At 42.2% G+C, this 15,708-nt stretch overlaps 1 protein-coding gene across 1 annotated transcript in view; it reads left to right on the forward strand.

The window, feature by feature from the left end:
* LOC147707531 (dynein axonemal heavy chain 5-like) overlaps positions 1–15,708 on the forward strand; it is a 1,425,553-nt gene that overhangs the window by 115,258 nt on the left and 1,294,587 nt on the right. The window contains exon 6 of the mRNA XM_086925656.1: positions 8,368–8,492. Within this exon, the coding sequence (XP_086781782.1) occupies positions 8,368–8,492 (125 nt within the window). The remainder of the gene's footprint in view (positions 1–8,367; positions 8,493–15,708) is intronic.

Genomic DNA, 15,708 nt, shown 5'->3' on the forward strand with positions numbered 1-15,708 from the left:
TCCAGTTGTTTGGTGGAAAGATTGACAACTTGGACTTCTGTGTTAACTGTTAGTCTCTCTTCTTGTTCCCTGACCTGAGTTTTTCCCTGTATTCGTCTTTGCCCGGTTCTCTTCCCTCTCCGGGTTTTCTGACTGTTGTGTTTATTCTCTGTTGCGAACGATTCTCTCGCCTGATGGCCTGAATTTCTCGTAAAAAATTGTTAGCTGTACCTGATGCTGATGTACTGGGACCAGATTCCAGTGTTGGTGTTGTCTGATTTTCAGTCTTGCTGTCACTATTGGGAATACTACTGAGTGAAGTAGAGATGAAGGAGACGAAGATATATCAGTTTTGTTTGATTTGTCAGTGCGTACGGTCTTCTGGATCAGTTGATCATATTTTTTCGCGAATGTGAAGACGCGACCCTCTCGATAATCTGCTTCATCTCTTTTTAGCTGTCTTGTTTTCCTGTCTTTGATGTCATTTTGATGTTTAGATAGCACTTCATTCAATATTACGTAATTCTTTTCAGTTGGGTCCTTTAGATAAAAGACTCTGGATTTCCTTCTCAAGTTGACATATTTCTGCTTGCAATTTGGTCACCTTTCGTTCTGTGTTTTCTATGAGACTAAGTATTAGTGTTTTGGAATTATTAGTTAATGTTTCCTCCCATTTACTCAAAAGGTCATCGTCCAGATCATCGAAGGTAGGAAAAATTTGCGAGCATAGTCCTCTGAGTACCCTATTAAGTCTAAGGTGCTGCTTTAGAGTAGCACTATCCCACCATCTGGAGTTTTCAGTTTTTTTTAATCTTTCCAATTTGATAAATTTTTCTTTTAGGCCTTCTTTGCGCTGTTGGTTCCCACTTGTGGAGGCAATTGTGGGTTGAATGCCCTTGGCCAGATTATCAAATAGTTCGTAAGCGATCTTATCTCTATCCATATCACAAGAAATATAAAAGTCGTTATGAGTAACCCGTTGTGGCTGCCTTTCTGAAACAAATAGGTAAGGGTTCTGCATAGGGTTTTAGTATTCAGAAATATTGGCGCACTACAAGTAACGGGGAGTGTGGAAAGTATCGTAGAAATATGGAACGGTGCTGCTAGGTTAGGGAAAACCACAGAAACCCCTAAAAAAGAGTGGGTAAAGACCTCCTCTTTCAATTAGTGTAAACAAAGTTCAGAGCACACGTAAAAGAGTTCCTTTAAAGTAAACAATGCGTACGAGAAATAAGATCGAAAGTCAATAGGTTTTACTGTATGCTTTTATAGGTGAACAAGGTCCTCTTTCAAGAGGAGATTCAAAGAACATGAAACCAGCTGACACGTGTTTAGTCAATCACAAATTACCTGTGACTCTTCAGGGCTGGGGGTGATACAAAGTTGAAATGATATAGTAAGGGTTGCATAAAATAAATGCATACAAAGCAAAAATGAAAACGAACACCAAGGTTGATGGAAAGAACACCTCCTGTGAGTGAAAACCAAAGGAAAAGATGTGAAAGACACGTTATGTGACTCCAAACCTTACAAGGAAATAAAAAACCAACATTTGTGGATGTGTATCATGGTTGCTTCATTAATTAGAGAACATATCAAAAAATCACTGAGCCAATAAAAAAATAGGTGCAGAAAAACATTACTAAACCAAGAGAGGAAAATAAGACTTTAAAGCAGGGTAGAGGTAGGAATGCAAAAAGATGGAAAAAGATGCATGCATGGTATGGTAATGTCACTGAAGGGAGCAAGGCAGAAATCCTTCAAAACCAATCAAAGGCTAGTCCTCAATTAAAACTCAATAAGTGAAGTGAAGTGAGGTGAATGTGTGCATAGAAACAAACATTTCTTCAATGGATGGAATAAATGAGAAAACAAGAATCCCATGTACCATGTAAAACAACACAACATTAGGATGTAGTCGCTATGGAAAGAGTAATACAACATCTTGACCTGTGGGGGAAAGAAGGAAAAGAGAAAAACACAGACAAAACCAAGAATCATATCAACAGCTTGTAGCTAACAGTCTTCTCTTCGTTGTGTCCTGCAAAGAAAACATCTCTCAACACATGTTCTACTTCGATAAATAACAGTAAATAAGAGAGCATCTTGTGCAAATAAGGATAGAAAAGGAAATGAAAAAGGAAAACAAAGAGGGCAGAGCGACGGGTCTTCTGGAAAAAAAAGGGGGTAGTAAGGATCAGAAATACCTGAATATCTCTCAGTAGGAGCTGTATCTGTGAAACAGGGTATGAAATATGGACAAAGTGAGTAACTATGACTCAAAATTAAGGACTTGAAAACCCAAACGGGTCACGACAGTAATGTCAGCACAATGTAAACAACACACTCACTGGGGGACCGGTGATAATTCCAACCCAGTCCTTGTCGGGTTTTACGAGCGAGGGCAGCCTGCGCCCAAAGTATGAAAGAGAAACAAAAAAAACAAGAAAGACGGACTGGTGTAGCCGTCACTGCCATAAAGCGGAATCAGCTGTGGGGCAAAACACAGTGGAGAAAAACATATCACTATACTGCACAAAGCACTAATACTGACAGGTACGGAATTCGGGTAGAATACCCGCGCTTACCTTAGGCAACGTGCAGTTCGGAAGAAAAAATGGTGTTTGCCGGATGTGGAAACACATGACAGGTCAACTATCGGTCTATTTGAATGCGTGTCAGAAAGCTGGAAAACTAGACTGCTAACCTGACAGGGCCTAAATGGAAGGTGAAAACATTGGGCACAGAAAAAGGACTCTGTTAGTAGTCCGGTCGATCAGTAAAAAGTAATAGTGAATAGCAAGGTCGATAATGTACGTGGACAATGAAGTATGAAAAATCACGGGCGAATGGTGCCCGGGAAAGTTATATGAGTTAATAAGAGAGAAATATAGATGAGAAGACAGGGAACAATTAATCTTCATGGTATTAGAGAGTATCATGGTGAAAAGGTGAATGGTTGCATTCTCTATCGTATTTAGATCACCTAATTAAAGCGACTAAAACATATTCACGGATTGTCGATATAAGAAAAAACCTTGGTAATACAAAATGATTGCATTGCAGCATTGCAGCATATTTACAAAATAGACAACATCTATCTCTTTTTAGAGTACCTGCTATAAGCTTTCATGGAAGGACTCAAAAGAATAATCCCTCCCAGAACGCCACCTTCACCAGTGTGGAACTTAAACATTGTTCTCACACGGTTAATGGGACCTCCCTTTGAACCATTACATAAATGTGAATTGCAATTCTTAACTTGGAAAGTAGCTTTCCTAGTAGCTATTACTTCTCTCAGAAGAGTTTGTGAACTACAAGCAATTTCCATTCAAGAACCTTTTCTGCAAATGCATCATAACAAAGTGATTCTATGTACTAATCCTAAATTCCTTCTAAAAGTCATTTAACCATTCCATCTAAATCAATCTGTTGAGCTGCCCGCATTTTTCTCGGAGCCACAAACAGTCGCAGAAAGAGCTCTACACACCTTAGACGTCAAAAGAGCATACTGTACTACATCGGAAGGACACAAACTTTTCCTAAAACTAATTAACATATTGTGTCTTTTTCACCACCACATAAATGCAACCCCATATCAAAATCGCTAGGTGGATTGTTAAATGCATACAAATATATTACCAGAAAGCCAAACGTACGTTAATAATTCCTCCAAAAGCCTATTCTACAAGGAAAATTGGGGCTTCAATGGCATTCTTAGGGAACATTCCCCTAGATGATATATGCAAAGCAGCTACATTGTCTACACCGCACACATTCACAAAACACTATTGTGTAGATGTGAAAACTAAACAACAAGCCACTGTGGACCAGGCTGTATTAAAAACTCTGTTTCAAACAACTTCAACAGATATGGGTAGACGCCGCTAAAGGTGGGTACTGCTATACAATCTATGCACAGTGTGTAATCTGCAGCTCATATGCCTCTGAAGGCCGGAGGAGTCTCAGCCTGGAATGTTGGAACTGAAGGAGATTCAGAATGTGTCCCCGGGAGTATCAATCTTAGGTATGACTTCTAATCGCAGGACTGATGGGCCACAATACCATCCATCTTCTACAGACAGTCAGAATCTGATCAGAACATGTCTCCCGGGATATGTTCTGAATCTCCTCGCGTCCCAACATCCCAGGCTGAGACTCCTGCGGCCTTCAGAGGACTGTCTGCAAAATCCCCCCCTTACCTACCTGTCCTGAGGAAGACCCGACGTGACCACCAACTGGGGCACCATAGGGTTGAAACGTCGATGCTTACGCTAGGTCCAGTACTACCGGGATTCTATACAACGCAAGATAGGAATCTCTGGAGTGAAATTAGCTTCTGGCCTACAACACACTTATATATGCTCCTTCGCTGGAGTCGCTGCGCGCATAATAAATTGTTATAACATAACATAACATAACATAACATATATAGATAACCATGATTTCACTGTATATTTTGTACACTACTTGAGCACTGTGCACTATTGTCACTCCTATTCACTTTGTATTCCGGTAAATAATTTATCTTGACAGTCTACCTGTGTACTATGAATATCATTGAATGAAGTAATTCCGATATAAACGATAATAACACAAGCTACTCTTCTTAGTTCTTATTCATTAAGTGCTAAGTAATATAGCTCTTTGCTTATTTTCTAAGTATTGAGTGTTTGATTATTTGATGCGTGTTCCAGAGATTGCTTTCCAGATTGCATTTTTGAGCATCTTCAACTAACGTTTTTTCTAACCGACAGAACCATTTCTTGTTTAAATTGATAATTACCCAGGTACTGAGGGGCACAGGTTTGCCCGTTTTTTACTTAAACCCTAATGTTACATTGTAGTCGTGCTCTCACTCAGCCCACGAGCTGAGAGCAGCGATTAGAACATACATAATTAACTATTAATGAACTAGAGCAGCTGCTGGCAATGGCTGCAGCACGCTCTCGACGGACTCGGAGCAGCAGGAGCCGTGCACAGGCGCCGGCGGTGGCGCGAGCTGACGAGTCGGCAAAATGCGTGACAATGCATTTCAGTGCGGTGATGGGAAACAACGCACTGAAATGCGTGAGTGTCACACCTGATGCGTGATACTTGACAGGACTGAAAGGCCCTCACACAACTGGGAATCGCAAAATTTGCAAATCCCTATTCTGCGAAGCATTTAAGGAATTGCTAATTGTGATTCCTTAAATGCAATTCTGGAAGCACCCAAGTTGTGTGATTTTGCCTTTAGAAATCGCAAATTACCACCAACTTCAAGTTGGTGGTAATTTGCGACTTCTTTGAGAAATGCACTTTTTTGCATTTTTCAAAGAGTCATGTGGCGCACATACATGCCCTTAAGCCATGCTTATTTCAGGGGTGCATTAGGGTGTCCTTTTGACACCTTTGCACCCCTAAAATTGCATTCACAATTTGCAGGTACCTAATGGGTACTCACAAATTGGCAATGTCTTCCCATTCATTCCTAGGCCCATAGGAATGAATGGGAAGGTATTCCTTAATTGCAAATCGCAATTTGCATTCGCAATTAAGGAATATGTAGGAATCGCAATTAATATTGCGAATCCTACATACATTGCGTTTTATGAGTCCTTAATTGTGAATCGCTAGAATTCGCTTTTAAGGACTCGCAAAGTGCTTTCTTGATACGTAGGTCCTTAAGTTAAGTCAGGCGCTCATGCAATATTTTATACATCTGCTGTTTTGATTAATAAAAGGTCTAAACATTTTTTAAGCGATTCACATAAACCTTTGTCAAAATATGGGTGCCTCAGAGATTGCTGGAAACCAAGGAGGTGTGAGTTATTACCAAAAAAAAATCTTATGGTAATTTTCGCAATTGTTTGCAATGATCCGCTGAGAGAATTGTTGGTAACCTGGTTACTGGAATGTGTTTCAGGAATTTTACCGTCATATTTGGAATGCCGTGTCCTGGAGTATGTGTGTCATGCGTGTATGTCAGTATTGTCAATATAGTAAGCATGACCCCATTTCTAGTGTGGACGTATGTAATGCCGATAGCCTCAGGCAAGCTGTATGGCGAGGGCAGTGAAATGAAGTGTAATTAAGAAGAATGGCCTGTGGCCGGCAAGATGGTACAATGAGTTAATGCTCGCCACCGACATCTGCAGTGATCTGAATGTCATGAGTTTGAATCTTGGCAAGACAGATTCAGGCTTTCATCCTTCCTTAGTCGACAAACTGACTACCTTTAATTTGCTCAATATTTATGCATTTATTGGATTTAGAAACGGCACAAGTGTTAAATGAATCACTATGTAAAAGAAACATCACTTTTACTATTTAATAGGTTTTTTTGTAAATACAATGTACCATTCTGACAACATTGAAAATCAACTTAGAACTGGGGACATGCAGTGTTAGCTAGAGTATACTTCTAGGAGTTAACGGAGGCAGCAGCAGTTACAATGAGCCAAATATTTGACAATTGCTAGCAGTAAATATTCCAGAATATCCCCTCCTGCGGTGGAGCCACATTATATTGTGCAATGATGAGGCCAGTTGGTTCTTTTCACTAGCAACAGGTCTTGGCTATCACCAGGTATAAAAAAGGTGAATTACTTACTGCAACTTAAAAAGCACTTGGGGAAAGTTGAGAATACAGAAGAGGAAGCTTCTTGATGGTTCAGAGCAACAAACAAATTAGCGCTTTATGCTTTGTAATCGTGCTATAAGCGGCATGTCATAATATGATCAAGTGCCTGATTTTGATCTTGGCGAATGGGATATCCGTCACAAACGTATGATTCTCGTGAAAAATCTTCGCCCCTGCCCCTCCCCTGCAGGAGTTACCATGTCTGCAGCCACCGTCCTCACTAATGCCTACTGGACCACCTGGGGCCCGACAGTAAGAATGAATGTACAAGCACCCCCCCCACCCCCCACCCCCCAGAAAAACCACTGCTTGTTGTAAGACTATGCTTACGCAAACTTTGGTCATACTTACTAGACTGTTGATGTATTAAATGCTAACTGATCTTTATTTGCTCATTGCATAGACATTATGCTGTGGTGCGTTGTAATGAAAAGTGAAAATGATAAATAAAGTCTAAAAACATTTTAAAAAGATAACTGCCCTAGTGTACTCTCAAACAGGCAGCTGTCTCTTAATGATATTGGAATGCTGTATTGATAATAAAGAATAGCAGTTCCCCTTTCAAAATGGCTGCCACTGGCATTGCTGGATTAGGAGTGAGTGCCCCATGCCAGTATTTGGGGAGCTGCCGAGCCCTTGTACAATTACAAAAATAAATTAAGAAGATATTTAAAAGGCAACATATTATTTACAAGGGAAAAATAGTTCTCTTCAGTGTCTGCCATAATACTGAAAATGACTATTTATATGGCATATGTGCACATTGCTGTTACTCGTACTCTGATGGCTGACCCATTGCTTTATGTTATCTGGTGAAATAGATAGCAGTCTCAATTGCTAGACCTAATCACTGCAGAACAAATTACATAAAAATGATGGGAGAATTAGTACCACAATGCCAAGTATGAAATGACTCGAAGAGAAGCCACTCTTGCCCAACGTCACTGAATGCAGGCATTTTTTAAATCAGAAGGAAGCTGATGTGTTTTAATCCAACCACACTACCTTACCTAAACACAGTTCTATTTTGCTGAGGAAACACCCCAATGTGCCTTTATACCTGCATTTGGAATACATTTACTAAATTATGTTGTCTGTGAATTTAATAATTATTCAAATTTTCTAGGTGCTGATCCCCGAGGCGCTAAATACTCCATTAACTTTGGAAAGTATGTCTAGAGCATCCAAGAGTGTATAGGGGAAATGGCTTCCTGAACATCATTTCAGAATTATGCAAATGTGTGACCGGTCAAGAAGTCACAGTGCCTATAAAAGGATTGTCCAACGTTTGTCCAGGAGGCTTTGACCCATAACATTTTTCATGATAACTACTGACAATGTAAATAGTTTCTATTTAGGTTAAGTGCATGTAAATTTATCTTATGTGGCTATACTAAAAATCTTACATGGGCTTGCTCCTCCAGAGCTTAAAATGGAAATATAGGAGTGCTGGTACTCACAATACAGACTACCCGTTTGCTCCCGAGAAATGCAGGTATTCTCCCCTTAAATGTATTGCAGCAGTCCTGTGAAGTGCATGTATTCTTTCTTTCAAATTAGACACGCCAATACTCAGTCTTGGAAGGTACCTGTCCATTTAAAGAGCTTCTCCTGGATCTACTGTGGACTCTCCTGGGGCCAATCCTGTATTTATTCATATTTCCATTTTCATGATCGACCTAGTATTGTGTACCTGCATGAAAATATGTTTATCCATATTCACATCCATGTTAGCAAGATGACCATGTGACATATTGTTTCAGATCACCATCATGATTACCAAGGCTCAGGAGTACCTATGACTGATGAGGACACATTAATGTATCACATGGAAACACTGTGCCGGCGACTGAAGCAGTTTCTTGATGTAATTTTGAAGCTACATCAGGTAGGTTTAAGCTTCTGTGTTATCATTCTTCAAGATTACATGACTTGTTGTTATTTAGTCTGGGTTCAAATGTGTGGATATAAAGAATAGCTCAATGTGGTCCATACCGGTGTACATGTGGAGGCTGGTCCTTGACAAAAAGAGAAAATAGGGGGTGCACAGCTGGTTTAAGTAATGTTTTGAACACTGTTTAAGTAAGGAAGGTTCTGGGTGCTCTCGAGGGAGGCGTTGTCCGTCCAAACGCCTTAATATCATGAACAAGTTGTGTATGCAGAAACTGCTAATACATCCCCTGCTGAGGCACTCCGGGGGTGATCAATGATTTGATTCACAACATGAAAAAAGGTTTAGTTCGTTTATTCTTCAAGGGTTCATTCAAAGTCTTTGCACTGATATTCACAACATATCAGGAACAACATAAATCCATAAAGGTTAGTATGTGAACTATCTCCAATGCATTTCGGACAGAAATGTCCTTGGTCACGGAGTGTTCACGATAACGCGTAGCAGACCTGCTATCCGTGCGGCTGAAAGATCGCTGCGATCTTTGAATGAAAGACTTTGAATGAACCCTTGAAGAATAAACAAACTAAACCTTTTTTCATGTTGTGAATCAAATCATTGATCACCCCCGGAGTGCCTCAGCAGGGGATGTATTAGCAGAGGCTGGTCCTTGGACACTCCTGTCCCTATCCGAGCGACGGAGACGCCACGTTCTCACAAGAGCACGGCAGGATTGCGTGAACTCAGCATTTGGAACCTAAATGTTAGATCATTGGTCAAACATCATCAGGAGATACATGATCTTTTCAAGGACGAGTCCCCTGACTTGTTCTTTTTGACAGAAACCTGGCTGCAGGACACGGATACTTCCATCCTCAACCTGGCCTTCCCCCCGGAATATTCCATCTACACGCTGAATCGTGCTACCAGGGGGGGAGCTATTGCATTGGCCACCAAGTCGTGTTATCCGTGCGAGTGGAAAGTCTTAAAACTCCCAGGATGTGAAAGTGCTCTCTTCAAAGTTTCGATTAGTCATCACTTTACCTTCTCTGGCATCTTGATTTATCGCCCTCCGGGCTGTGATTCTGCTTTCAGGGCAGCTCTCCCTGATTTAATTAGCGCCGTGGCACTAGGATGTGCTAACTTCAATATTCTTGGAGACCTCAATCTCCATTTTGACTGCCCGACCTCCCCTTCCATCAGCAGCATTCTGGCCGATTTAGAGGCCCTGCAACTTACCCAGCTGGTCACATCTCCCACACACATGGGAGGGCATATCCTTGATCCTTTTTTTACCAACTTAGAGGGAGCTAGGGCTTTATGCCCTACTCAGATCGCCTGGACAGACCATATGCTGGTGAAAATGCTATGCCCCACTCATGAGCATCCTTTTAAACCTCAGGATAGAACAGTACTTAGGCGACACTGGAACAAACTGAGATTGGAGGATCTCTACCATCTGCTGGAAGAGGCTCCGTTGGGCCCCTTAACCGATGTGGAACGCGGATATGATCTCTTCGGTGAGTGGATTACCCACACCCTTGATTCACTGATCCGCTTGGTCTAGGTGTCGCACAAAAGAGCCCAGCCCCTTGTATGATAGCTCTCTAGCGCTTCTTAAAAAAGCCTGTAGACAGGCTGAGAGGGAGTGGCGAAAATCGTATGACCCTAGAAAAAAGGCATGCTACCTCGCCAAAATCAAAATAGTCAAAAACCAAAATGAAAATATACCATAGGGCAGTGTGCAGAACTCGTGCAACCTTTTACGCTCAAGAATTCCAGAATAGCTCTAATCCATCGAAACTCATCTTTAAGGTGCTAAAGGACCTTATGGCTAAAAGGGCAACGGCGGCGGAAATCTGTTCGGATTCCCATTGCGAGGATCTGGCCTCCTTTTTTCTCGAGAAAGTCCAAGCCAACTACCGAACTTTTCCGAAGGGCACTCACATCTTGGAGCCGGTCAGCTGTAGCCTGGGTGGATGTGAGTCTCTCACTACTCTGCCCTCTCTCTCAATTGAGGCTTTTAACATCTTGAACCTCAAAATTAAATCAGGATTAAGGGTGGGCGTAAAATCCGTTTCGCAGGCGAATTTGCGGATTTTCCGCGATTTCACGATCCGCGAATCTCGCGAAATCGCGGTAAAATCCGTGAATCAGCTGGGACAAATTTTCAGCCAAGCAAGGGTTACAGCAGCAGGTGCAAAAGTTGAACCTAATTTCTTTGTAACCTTTTACAAAAGGGTTACAAACAAATTAACTTCAACTTGGACACCTGCTGCTGATTGCTACCTGGCGCCTCGTTGCCTACTTGCAACTATTCTCTGACCCTGCTCTGACCCTTGAAGCAGGGTCAGAGAATAGTTACAAGTAGGCAATGAGGCACCTGTCCAAGGAATTAAACCTCATCAGGAAGCACTTACAGATATAAAAAACAGGAAGAAGGGAGAGGATGGCAAATACACCCATTTTGAGTTGTCAGGAGGGGTTAAACTAAAAGAGACATTTACAGCCCAATTTTTATATGCATTTTGCTAAAAATAAAAAGCTGTATGTTCTGTAGGGGCAACTCAGGAATCTGGCTCTTCAGAGATCCGGCCTCTCTTTCTTTTTCTCGTTCTCTCTCTCCCTCTCTCTTTCCCTCTCTTTCTCTCTCTTTCTATCTATCTATCTGTCTATCTATCTGTCTATCTATCTATCTATCTATCTATGTATCTATCTCTCTCTCCCTCTCCCATAAACGACTGCATGGGTAACTTCGCTATGCAAGCGGCTCGCGAAGACGCAAAAATCCCCGCGAACACGCAAAAAACCCAGCGAACACGCAAAAAACCCTGCAAACACGCAAAAAAACAAAAATCCGCAACTTCGCACAAATTCGCAAATTTTGCGCATCGCGAATTCGCAAATCCGCAAATTCGCGGATCGCAAATTCACAAAATTCGCCCATGCTTAATCAGGATCCCCTGCAGATCCGATGAAACCGGCTCAGCTCAGGATATGTCCCCGTTATGCCGCACTCCGGTGCTTTCTTTGATCAACCTGTCTTTATCCTCAGGTGTAGTTCCCACTAGGTGGAAACAGGCCGTAGTCACACTGATCCTGAAGAAGGCTACCCGTGACCCCCTCAAACCTGAGACCTACCACCCTGTTTCCCTTCTTCCTTGGGCTGCTAAAGTAACCGAGGCCCATTTGAACAGAATTCTTTCTGACCATCTCACCAGGGCTAACAGACTCGATCCCACCCAGAACGGTTTCCGTGCTGGTCACAGCACAGAGACGCCCCTACTCTCCATGGTTGAACACCTGCGTTCTGTGCTTGATGCGGGTCGGACGGCGGCACTATTTTTATTAGATCTAAGTGCCGCGTTCGACACGATCTCACACAGGATTTTGCTTCAACGCCTAGAAGAAGTAGGTGTCACGGGTTCCGCCCTATGTTGGTTTTGTTCCTTTCTCGCCGAACGGTCTTTCAAGGTTGCGATTTTGCCCTGCCAGTCTAAATCTTATCCGTTGGAACTGGGTGTCCCGCAGGGCTCTTCGTTAAGCCCCACTCTATTTAATCTTTAGGTGAGGCCGCTGACTGCAGTCGTCAAGCAGTGGGGCCTGACGATGGTCTCATATGCAGACGACACGCAGCTGGCGGTCACGCTGAGTGGCCAACTGGATGAATTCCAACTGTCTCCAGTTAAACGCCAAAAAGACCGAGGTCATGGTGGTCGGCAAGCAGGCGGAGCTATGGGGTGACATGTGGTGGCATTCTGAATTGGGTGTGACTCCTTCTCCAGCATCGGAGATAAAAAATCTTGGGGTTTGGCTGGATCCGACCCTTAGTTTCATCTGCCACACTAAGAAGGTGGCGGCTACCTGCTACGGCATTATCAGAGGTCTAAGACCTATCCTGAAATTTTTCGACGCACCCACCAGGCAGTTAGTGGTCCAAGCGTCAGTGTTGTCCCGGCTGGATTATGCTAGCTCGCTTCTGGTGGGGATTAATCAGTCGGTACTCATTCGGCTGCAGCGAGTTCAAAACGCTGTAGCCAGAGTGGTGATTGGTCTGCCAAGGCAGTGTTCTGTTTCAAATGTGCTGCGCTCTCTCCACTGGCTCCTTGTGAACCAGAGGATTAAATTCAAGGTATTATGCCTTGCTTTCATTTCATTTCATTTCTTGTTGTTCAGACGCGCCATTAAGACTATTTTATTTGTGTAGTTTATTTTATTCTGCTTCTTTGTTGCTCCATTTTTCTGGCCTTTTAACAGAGTTGTGTTTTGGGTACCTTGCAAAGCGCCGGGACGCCCCTTTGCTGGGGCAGCTGAGCGCGGTATAAATGCAGCATCCCTTTGTGGTGTATGTAGGTTGCAGATTATAATATTGTCCTGCAATGCATAGAACATTTTCATAAAACCGTGGGCCCGATTCACAGAATGAACTTAAGACTAAATCCTAAACTTACTACTATTTGGTATTCACAGAATGCACTTACTTCTTTCGGGATTTACAGATTAAACTTACTACTTTCGGGATTCACAGAATGAACTTACTACTTTCGGTATTCACAGAATAGATTTAAGACTACCAACTTTACGTCCGCACTCGGGGTGTAAATTCCGGCCTGGAGGCGGAGTTTCCGGCGTGGGGGCGGAGCTTACAGCCCGGAGGCGGAGCTTCCGGGCCAGAGGCGGAGCTTGCGGCTTGGAGGCGGAGCTTCCGGCCCAGAGGTGGAGATTTCAGCCATGGCTACATACCCACCTCTGAGCCGGAAGCTCCGCCTCCAAGCCGCAAGCTCCGCCTCTGGCCCGGAAGCTCCGCCTCCGGGCCGTAAGCTCTGCCCCCAAGCCGGAAACTCCGCCTCCGGGCCGGAATTTACGCCCCGAGTGTGGACGTAAAGTTAGTAGTCTTAAATCTATTCTGTGAATACCGAAAGTAGTAAGTTCATTCTGTGAATCCCGAAAGTTGTATGTTCACTTTGTGAATCCCGAAAGTAGTAAGTGCATTCTGTGAATACCAAATAGTAGTAAGTTTAGGATTTAGTCTTAAGTTCATTCTGTGAATCGGGCCCCTTGTTTTTTCATTATATATATGATATATATATATATGTATATATATATATATTTTTTTTTTTTTGTTGTAGAAAATGGGTACCACAAGAATACCGATACATATGACTCGCAGTCCAGGATCACGTTCTCAAATTAGATGTTTTAATTCAAAGGCAACACATTTCGACCTCACAGTCTTTTTTCTTTTTGAAGAAGACTGTGAGGCCAAAACACAGGAAACCTCCAGGCACCTCTGGTCACATCCACCTTCAGCGGGCTTGGTGCAAGGAACGAGTGCCAGGGCCCGTTTGACAATAATAATAAAATATAATAAATATATTAAATAATAAAATAGATTAATAATAGACATATATAATAATAATCATATATATATAAATATATATATATTTATATATATATCTCCATACTTCCTCCCAACTCACTTAAAGTAGGGAGAGCGCACTCAAAGATTTAAGAATACCAACAATTTTATATCTTGGGCCTCTCTCGACCCAGTAACTCACTCAGAGAGGCACGTTTTGACTGTGCAAGCATGTCCTCTCTTATTTTTAAAAATGTACTCTAGCACACTTTGCATTATAAATTTGCATTTATTTATTTTATTTATTTTAAAAGTTTTATATAGCGCTAGCTTGACCCGTGGGTATCAGAGTGCTTTACATATACACAGGAGAAAAAGGTTGCATTACAAAACATGATCTAAGGAAGCAAAAAGTATATAAGCAAAAGCATAATAATTAGGCAAAAATAGTGAGGGAATAAAGGTTCCATTATATAGCATGACCTAAGGAAGCAAGAAAATATAAGCAATAAAATATATAACAAAAACATAATTAGGCAAACGGTGGGGGGAGGTTGACAAAATAAAGTAGGTGGTCGAGACAGTCCAGTAACCACCTATCCTTGATGGTCAAGTGAGGGGGAGTAAACTAGGTTATCAGAGTCTTTGCTCCACTGCTATCGAACTGAAGCGTGTCCTCATGGTTCCATAAACTTTTTGAAACTTTTCTTCCCACATAACTACTTTGGCACCCATAGGTGTTGCGGAGCTGTTTATCTGCTTAGCGAGTGCTTCTGAAATTATTCCACTCTCTCAAAGTAGCTGCCCAAGACTAGAAGAACTTAAGGTTATATGAGCAGTATCATCAAAACTTCGCTGTCAGTCAATTTAATTTCTCAGAGTCACGGATGTGATCTAGGCCCCTGCAGCCTAAGCCGTGCAAGGGTACCATCATCCTTCATGGGTATCCCCACTCAACAGGTCCCTGCTCAGTCCAAAGCATTTGTGTATCTCTGAGGCAGGCCAACCCAAGTGACATTTTTCGGACAGCTAGTCAGATTCTGCATGTGGGCGACGAGGTCCTTTGGCATTTTACTAAAGAGGCTGGCACAGAGAATGAAAGATGCTTCTATGCATAGTGGGCATAGTGAGCACCAGGGATTGCTTCGAGGTTTTACAATCAAATCTAAGGATAGGACGGTAAGTGTTTCTCATCTCTCTAGTACAGGAGGCAAACCTTGTATGGTGGGGCTGAATCTGAACTTCGGGAAAAGGTTGAGGCAGAGCAGGAGTTCATTGGTGGCATGACCGCTGTTTTAGGTACTCTTACATGTACATAATATGACAGAGAATCCAAAATGTTTTGAGGCCAATTTTCTCCTCTCAATCATTACATATGTTTTTGGGACCAGCCTACCAGACAACACACTCTGGTTGCAAATGACCTATTGTGGGATTACCACAAACTTGCAAGAGCTTACAGCCCAATCATTGCTTACCATTGCTTGGCGTTATTTTCTCTCTCATTTGCTTGCTTCTTATTCCAAGGTTTTCCTTTTCACCACTTCTCCACCTTGTGTTTGTCACTCCTTTGGAGCATAGCCTCTTTGACATCTCTTTGATTGGCAGTCTTCCATCCTTCCACTGCTTACTTGTTAAACTGCTCTGCCATGTTTCATGTTGCTTGTGTCACTGTTAAAAATGCTAAATAAAGAGATATGTAAAAAACAGAAGGGAAATGTTATTCTTCCTTTGACAGTACCAAACAAAGGGAGCTGGAGAACAGGAGCCCTTTTGTTCAGGTTAGATTTTATCAGTCAAAGTAAATCACCTGTACCATGAAAAGTGGAAGTGTGAAAGAAACTTGTTAACTTA

This window comes from Lissotriton vulgaris, chromosome 6 (assembly GCF_964263255.1).
Source record: "Lissotriton vulgaris chromosome 6, aLisVul1.2, whole genome shotgun sequence".
NCBI lineage: Eukaryota > Metazoa > Chordata > Amphibia > Caudata > Salamandridae > Lissotriton > Lissotriton vulgaris.